This window comes from Haliaeetus albicilla, chromosome 26, assembly GCF_947461875.1.
Source record: "Haliaeetus albicilla chromosome 26, bHalAlb1.1, whole genome shotgun sequence".
NCBI classification, from domain to species: Eukaryota; Metazoa; Chordata; class Aves; order Accipitriformes; family Accipitridae; genus Haliaeetus; species Haliaeetus albicilla.
The window spans coordinates 21,004,289-21,012,594 of NC_091508.1; the positions used below are offsets into that span (position 1 = coordinate 21,004,289).

Below are 8,306 nucleotides of genomic sequence, written 5' to 3' on the forward strand. Positions count from 1 at the left end.
AGGTCAGCCCACCGCAGCCAACGGGCGCCGACCCCACGCCGCAGAGCTGCTGCCGCCCACTGTGGGCTCAACGAGATGCAGAAAGACCGTCCTGCAATGGAATTACTAATTGCAAAACTATTTGGGAGGAAAAGAAAGGTTTAAATTTTTCAGCCTGACCATAGCTGACCAAAAAAAAAAACCACCCAAAAACGCTGCTTCAGAGAGGACATTTCTGTGCTGAAATTATACAGAGACCTAGCTAAGAGACTTCACTAATTTACTTCAGATGGGAACATTGTAAACTGACTTTGTGCCAGCTAGTTTATATAAACGCACAAACAAAAGAACTGTATTAATTTTTTATTTAGAAGTAAAGATCATTCCTGTAAATTGAATTACTTTGAACAATGTGCTATGTAAACAGTCGTACTTGCTGAACGGTATCAAACGAGGGGCAGGCTTACCAAGCTAATAGCACGTGGTAATCGCTGCTCCCCGCTTGAATCACAGCTTGCTGCGGGAGGGGGGGGGAACACAGCATGGGGACAGGCATGTCCCGATGCCTCTGGGACAGAGGGGAAACTGAGGCACAGGGCACCGCACGGGAAAGATCACACGTCCCCATCACACACCAGCTGGGATCTGGGGGAGACACCCAGGTGGCCCCAGACCCACATCACGGTGTCCCCCTGGGGCCAGGCGGGACCCCCAGGTTGGTGGCAGTTCCCAGGGAGCAGGGCAGGGGCTGCTGAGGGTGCAGGGGCTCGGGGGGCCGCAGCAGCCAGCGCAGGCAGGGGCTGACACCACTGTCCCCTGCAGAGCCACGGCACAAGCAGCGCCCGGCGAGAGGCTGAGGCTCGGCAGCCAGATGCGAGCACGGGGACTGCGCAGGCTGCGGCACCGGCAACCGCCGATGCTGTGCCTGTGGCTCTCGGCCAACACCTGCCTCCAGCACCATCCACAGCGATCAGGTTTTACAGAAACCACGCTGAGCTGGGGCTGGGCACGGGCACTCGCTGTCAAACCAACAGAGACCATCACCGCAAGCAACACAGGAACGGGGAGAGAAACGCCTGCAGGCAGGCTGCCCTGACCCGTCGGCACTGGAAATAACGGCTCAAAAATAAAATAGACTTTAGTTCACCAAGCTCACGGGGCAGTGAGAGTCCAAAGAGCCCTGTCTGCTCAGGGTGGCAGAGCACCAGGCGAGGGGTACCCCATGGCTCCTGCCACCCGCCTGGCAGGGACAGGGACGGGGCCACACTGCAGCAGGAGACGCAGAGCCGGAGACTTTCTCCGAGCCCAGCACTGCAACACAGGCCGGGGCATCACCAACATCTGCCGGAGCCATCGGCTCAGGCCCTGTGCGTAGTTTGTGGTCGGTTGAGCGGATGCTGCCGGCTCTCCGCAACGGTTTGCTCTGGGAGATGGAAACTGCCAACGACATTACCGGGAAAGACTCATCCCAGAGAGACTCATTCCAGAGACACTCATCCCGCCTCCCCCAGGGGCGGCCGCAACATCTGGGGCACGGGAAGAGCAGAGGCGGGAGGACGCCCTGGTGCGTCCTGGCTCTCATACGTCGCTCGTACCCGGGTGCCGCAGCTCCCTGAGCCCTGCTGTCCATCCCTGCCTGCGGGGACGGGGCAAGGGACGCCCAGCGCCCAGGGCCACCCACAGCTCCAAACATTCCTGTCACCTCACGAGTCCTCTCTGTAGGAAGCCCCTAACACAGCCCCCAGAGTCAGCTGCGGCTTCCAGAAATCACCCCAAATTGCACAGCTGCAGCGGGTTGCTGCAGCGAGTCCATCTCCACGCCGAGCCACGGCAGTGCTCGAGCAGGAGCATCGTCCCAGTGGGGCACGATGGCGAGGGGTGATGGAGGTCACCTGGGCCGTAGCTGAGCTGTGGATGCCGCCTCACCCGCTGGTCTCTTGCTGTCCCAGCCCCCAGGGACACACGCTGGGACTGGTGACCCCGCGATCGTGTGCCTAAGGGCTGCCCAGCGAGGCAGGGAGCCACGGGGTCCCAGCGGGGTGTTGTGGGAATCACACTGGGATCACACCGGGCCTCCCTGTGACCAGAGCTGCGGGAGCTTGGCCGTGAGCGGCCCTCGCATTGCCCGAGAACACAACGTCCTGCTCAATGAGCTCCAATTTTAATTTGGTCCTCCTCGAAGTGCTGGAACCCTGGATGCCAAACGCAATTATTTGACAAGACACAGGAAACAGCAGCATTTGCTTAAGAACACACACAAGGCCGCGGAGCTGCGGCAGCACCAGCACTTACGCAGCCCCTCATGCGAGTGGGGAAGGGAAGGTCGGACAGACCAGGCCTGAACACGGCCCCCCAGCCCAGGCTGCCCGCGAACAGCCCCGGCTCCCGGGGAATTAGCGCTGGTGGGATAAAAGCCGCCGTGTGCTCCAAGGCAGAGCGCATCCCGCCGCCCCTTCCCGTCCGCCTTGGCTCCAAAGACCCGCACGCATCAAGATAGGTTTTCTGCTTTGCTCTTAAAAAAAAGAACCCCCACACTTCATCTGCAGTAAATAATAAATAAAAAAAATTAAAATAAAAAAAACCAAAAATATCAAAAAACACCATCTCAAGAGTCAGGTCCTTTGCTGAGTGCCGGGTCCCGGCTGTCCCGGGCTCACCAGGCTGCGGGCTGGGATGCTCCCGGGAGCCGGGTGGGCGCAGGAGGGGACCGGGACCGGGCGAGCGGCCCCCGAGGTGGGTTTGCCAGGGGGCAGCCGGGGCGGGGAGGATGGTGGTGGTCAGCCCCAACCCGCCCCGGCCCCGGCGAGCGGCTCCCGGCCGCAGACCGGCACCGACGGCGCGGCTCGACCCGGCGGGATCCGCCGCGGCCGCCCTCGGTAGACGGCGGGAGCGACCCCCGCCCGCTGCCCCCCGCGGACACCGCAGCGGGGCCGGCCCGGGGCTCGGCCGAGGGTCACCGGGAGCCCCACGGACCCGGGGGCTGAGGGGGGGGGGGGGTGTCCCCGCTCCCGCCCGGCTCCGAGCGCTGCCTCCGCCGCCGCACGGCGTTTCACCAAAAAAAAAAAAAAAAAAAAGAAAAATCAAAACGCAAACCAAAAAAACAAACTAAAAACCCCCAAACCACAACCCCCCCCCCATCTTTTTGTGCAGAAGGCAAGTGCGAAGCGCGGTCCGGGAGCCCCCCCGGCCCAGCCGCCCAGGAACTGGGGGGGTCCCGCGGCGCCTTCAGCCATTTTCGTTTTAGTTTTCCTTTGGCATCCCCGGTGCCGGCGGGCAGAGACCGGCGGAGCGCCCGCTGCCTCCGGGGTTTCTAGCTAAAGAGGTTCATTTTTAACAGATGTTCTTCGCTTTATTTGCTCGAAGGCAATTTAGAGAGCCAGGCGCTACTTTAAAACCGCCTTTGGAAAGGTCCACTCTTAAAAAAACCCCAACGTTAACGGCATCGGAACGGTTATTAATTAATGAAAGCGCTGAAAGTGCCCCGAAGCAGCACAAGGGCACCGCGGACTTCCCCAAACCTTTCTGTCGGGAGCGAAGGAGATTTCGGCGAGATCACCAAAAACCAGCAGTCGAAAAATAATAATAATAATAATAACAACAACAACAACCGGGCGGGACGCGGAGCGCCGCGGCCCCCCGGGGACGGCTCCGGTTCCCCGCAGCCCCCGCAGCCGCCTCCCGGAGCCCGAGGAGCCGCGCAACCCCGCGGCGGGAGCCGGTGCGGCGGGGACGGGGGCTGAGCCGCCGAGAACCAAGTATTTGGAGCCCCTCTCCGTGAAACACACCGGCAGAAATCTCCAAGGTATTTCCCCCCGCCCCCCCCCCCCCCAGCACGCCCTGCCCACGGCACCTTTGTCCGCGGAGGCAGCCCCGAGCCCTCCGCCGCGGCGGGAGGATGCTGCCGAGCCCCCCGAGCCCCCCGCCGGGGTCATTCTCATTTCCTGCCCGTGATTCCCCTTCCTCCGGGGGCAAACGGTATTCCCTCATCCTGGTGGGATGGGGAAAGTCCGAGCAGGGAGCTCCGGTGTTGAGTTCAGCCCCGGTGAGGAGCTCCGTCCCCTCACGCCACTCTTTCGGGGGGGAAATTCGTGGTTTAAGGTTTAGAACCAAAAGACGGTCGAAGCCAGAAACAGCCTCCCGGCAGGACACGCTCCCCCGGGGGGGTGCAGGTCCGCACCGAACCCGACGGCACTCGGCGAGCCCCGGCCCGGCCGCAGGGACTTGCGGTGCCGGTAATTTGTTTCGGTTCTTTTCACGCACTCCCGGCCACGGACGCTTCGGCATTTCGGATGCCACACGGCAGACGGACGTTTCCAAAAGCCGTTCGGCACCGCAGACCGTCAGGTCCGCGTTTAACCCTCCTGGCAGAAGCCGGGGCGATGCCGTTCAACCAGCGTTTCCCCAGCCGAGGGGACAATTCCCCGCCGCGCCGAGGGGCACCGGGGCTGGGGGCGACCCGCAGAGCCCCGGCTGGGGGGCACGAGCACCCGGGCAGCGAGGCTGGGGGGATCAGGAACCCCGCCGGGAGGTGGTGCAGCTGCCCCCCAAATCCCCTTCCTCCCCGTGCCCCGAGGGGACTCCTCTCCCCGCCGGCTGCTCCGGGGAGCCCGGCGGCTTTTTCAACCCCTTCTCCCCGCCAAGCGCCGGAGCAGCCCCGACCCCTCGGCAGCCGGTCCCCCGCCCCGGAGCCGGGGTTTCAACCCGCAGCTGCACCCCCCCCGCCCCCCAGCCCGTGTCCCCTACCTGAAGTAGTCCATCTTGCAGAAGATCTCCTTGTTCTTGATGTAGCAGCTGTGCTGCTGCCGCAGCGAGGTGCGGCACACGGAGCACTCCAGGCAGCGGACGTGCCAGATGAGGTTGTTCACCTGCGGCAGAGAAGGGGGCTGAGACCCGGGGCCACCCGCCGCCCCCCGCCGCCGCCGCCCGCCGCCCCCGCCGCTCACCTTGAGCAGGTACCGGTCGAGGATCTCCAGCCCGCAGCTGGAGCAGACGTTCTTGCCGGCCGACGGCGTGGAGGAAGAGGAGGATGGCGGGGAGCAGACGGACGGCGTGGAGGGCGTACTGGGCGCCGAGCGGGCGTCCTCCTTCTCCAGGGCGCCGGGCAGCGGCTCCCCGTCGGGCTGCGACTGCGGGCAGAGCCGCCGCGGGGCCGTTAGCCGGGGCCCCGCCGTCCCCCGCGGCCCCGACGCGGAGCGTCTCGACGGGTCCCCGCAGCCCCCGGCATCCCCGGCCCGCCGGGTCCCCGCAGCCCCCGGCCCGGTGCGTCCCGGCGGGTCCCCGCAGCCCCCCGGCATCCCCGGCCCGCCGGGTCCCCGCAGCCCCCCGGCATCCCCGGCCCGCCGGGTCCCCGCAGCCCCCCGGGTCCCCGCAGCCCCCCGGCATCCCCGGCCCGCCGGGTCCCCGCAGCCCCCCGGCATCCCCGGCCCGCCGGGTCCCCGCAGCCCCCCGGCCCCGCTTACCATGGCGCGGGCGTGGGGGTCGAGGCAGCGGGCGCTCCCCTTGGGCAGCGGCTCCGGCGGCATCACCTTGCGGGAGAGAGCGGGAGAGGGAGGCTGCGGCTCCATGCGCCGGGCGAGCGCGGGGCACCCTATATAAACCGCCTCAAAACAATAAATAAGAACTTTCTAGTGGCCATTTAAATCCTTTGCAACAAAAGCTGCGTCTCTTTAATGAAGCAATTTGAATGTGGATTGAATTCTCTCCCTGCCTGCACTTAACCCGGGCCTCTTGAAGTAATCGCTCGGTTCCCATGCGAGCCAAAGCGCTGAAAAAACCCCACAAACTACCTGCAATTAGAAATTGCCGTAAATGCCCGAGATAAGAGGTACCCAGAGTGTCAATTCCGGCTGTCAATCAGGGAATCCATCAGGCCACCCAAAGAATTGCAAATTTGATTTTTTTAATGGTAGTAATTAAAAATCGAAATTCTTCCCCCTCTCCCTCCGCCGAGCACAAAACGCCCCAGAAAACGCCGGGATGGAAAATCCTCCCCTTCGGGCGCGGGAGGCAGCGACCGGCCCCGGCCCCGGCCCCGGCCCCGGCCCGCCGCCCTCCCCGGGGTGCCCGGCCCCGCTTCCCGGCCCCGACGGCGGCACCGGCTCTCACCTCGCCCGCCTCGGCGCCGGCCGGGACGCGGCGGCCCGGGCCCCGGGGCTGCCCGCCCTCATGGCTCCGGTGCATGGGGCGGGCGCGCCCCGCTCCGCCCGCCGCCGCCGCCGCGCTCCGTACCCGCGGGCGGCGCGTCCCGCGGCCGCCGGCAGGAAGGGCGGGGAGGGAGCCGCGCCGGCCCCGCTCCCCCGCCGGGGGCGGCCGCGGGCCGGGCAGGAAGCCGTGTCCCCCCCCCCCGCCGCCGCCGCCGCCGCGCCCCGGGGGCCGCCCGCCCGCCCCGCCGGGCCCCGCTACCTGCGGCGGCACCGGCAGCGGCACCGCCCGCGGGGGCGGAGGGCGGGGGGGAAGGGGGGGGGTGGCCCCCGGTCCGGCCCGGGTCCTCCCCCGCCTACGCGGGCGCTGCCCGCCCCGACGGGGCGTACGGGCCGGGGCCGGCCCCCGGGGGGCAGCGGCGGGACCGGCCGCCGAGCCGCCCCCCCCCCGGGGCGGGCTGGGGTGCGGCAGGCCGGGATCGCGCCCACCGCCGCGGCGTCTGGGCCGCCCGCCTCTGCCCGGGCTTTATTAGTAACCTGATAATTCCCCAGCAAAGCCCCGGCAGCGGTTCCACCACGGAGTTAATTGCAGGACGGTAACGTGAGCTGATGGCGGCCGGGGATGGATCCTCGCCGTTATTGGTTTTGACAGCTAAATTGTTAACCGAGAGGGAAATCAGATGAAAGCCATTTTAGAATGAATACAAGACATTAGGTTTAAGCATCGGGGCTGCAAGAAAGCCCGAGAAACCCCGAGGAAGCTCGGCCCCAGGCCCGCCGGCTCGTCCTCCCCTCGGTCCTCGGCTCTGCGGAGGCAGAGCGACGGGGCGACGCGGGCAAGTGCGGAGGAGCGGTGCTGAGAAAGGACAATTTAAGCCGCTCGTCCACGCTGGCGGGGTCTGAATGAGCTCCCACTGCTCCAGAAGAAACACGTAGGAGTTTTCACGGACACAGCCATGAAAGCCGTCTGGCCCCCTACACAGCGCCGGTCGGAACAGGGCAACGCGGGTTTTGTTTGCATCCGAAAGCGATGCAGGGCTGTAACGGCCACGGCACGCCACGGCACAGCAACGCTGACGGCTTTCTCTACTCCCATAATTACAGAGCAGGCGCTCTGGGCCCCGCAAAGTCAGAATGGGCTGAGGAACAGGGTGACTTCAGCCCAGCCTCTGCCTTCCCCAGCCTTGGGATCAAGTCTCGGCCCTGTGGGCAGCGGGTCACCTGCCTGCGCTGCCTGCTGAGGGCAGGTAGATCTCCGAAGCACGAGTTACACAGCTGCTGCCTGCACCAGGAACACGGCCCGGGCAGCACTTGGGGAATGCCAAGCAGTGAAGTTACAGGGTATTAACACCAACTTCATCCCCTTTCTTACCCCCGACCCGCTCCCTCCACCAGCGCTGGTAGGAGGCAGCAACGGGGATGCGTGTCACCGAGCAACCCGGCCAGAATCCCGAGATTTGGGGTTGGGCATGTTATGTGTTCCCACAGGTGAAGGCGTGATTCCGTACCCGCCCCAAGTGAGGGAGTCTCACCATAGGCAGGAAGATCGTTGAGGAAAAACCCACACCATGGACACGGTGAACATTGTCCTTGGTACCCCACCATGCCCCTGGGGATTTGCTGGAAATACAGGGGAAGCAAAGCAACCCCTAAGGGGATAGGGCCATAAGCCAAAGGTAAGAATCAACCCCTAGATTCCTCCTCGGGGGAGCCGGGCACCAAGCCCAGCTCTCCTTCCCACCGCCAGCCTGCCAACCTCCGTACTTACGGCTTTGGAGCCAGCCGCATCTTCCGCCAAAGCGATGCCACGCTTCCCGGTGCTTTTCAAACCTATTTTATGACAGTTGATATGCAAAGCCCCAGAGCTGACGCTCATGAAAAAAACGTTACTGAGCCTTTGCCTCCTCCCAGCTCCAGGGTTAGAAACTCTCTGGTTTTACTGCGCTATCACCGCCGGCTGCCGAAGAGGCTCGGGGCCTTCGGGAAGCCGCAGCATTCCTGGGAAGCACAAGCAGCACAAGCGCCTGCCAGGCCGGCGGCAGCGGGAATGACCGACACAAACACCGACCTGCAATAAAGCTTCCCCAGGTCTGAGTCTGGCTGAACAACAGACAAGGCACTTCTGTTAGTGACTGTGGTAGTGCAGAAAAAAAAAAAATTAAGAAAAAAAAAAAAAGACTGATGCTA

The 8,306-nt window shown here is 64.4% G+C and overlaps 1 protein-coding gene across 4 annotated transcripts in view; it reads right to left on the reverse strand.

Moving 5' to 3' along the window:
* Positions 1 to 6,291, reverse strand: part of LHX6 (LIM homeobox 6) — a 19,289-nt gene extending 12,998 nt beyond the window's left edge. For 2 of the 4 annotated variants that reach the window (XR_011322282.1, XR_011322281.1), the window contains exons 1-4: positions 6,085 to 6,236; positions 5,439 to 5,579; positions 4,923 to 5,105; positions 4,723 to 4,844 (exon numbers count right to left, since the gene is read on the reverse strand). Coding sequence is in view for 2 of the 4 variants with exons in the window: in XM_069771215.1 (XP_069627316.1) it covers positions 4,723 to 4,844; positions 4,923 to 5,105; positions 5,439 to 5,579; positions 6,085 to 6,159 (521 nt within the window). In the remaining 2 variants the exon portion in view is untranslated. Of the gene's footprint in view, positions 1 to 4,722; positions 4,845 to 4,922; positions 5,106 to 5,438; positions 5,580 to 6,084 lie in introns of all 4 variants that reach the window. The other 2 variants (XM_069771215.1, XM_069771214.1) reach the window with 2 other exon arrangements.
* Between the last annotated feature and the right edge of the window lie 2,015 nt (positions 6,292 to 8,306).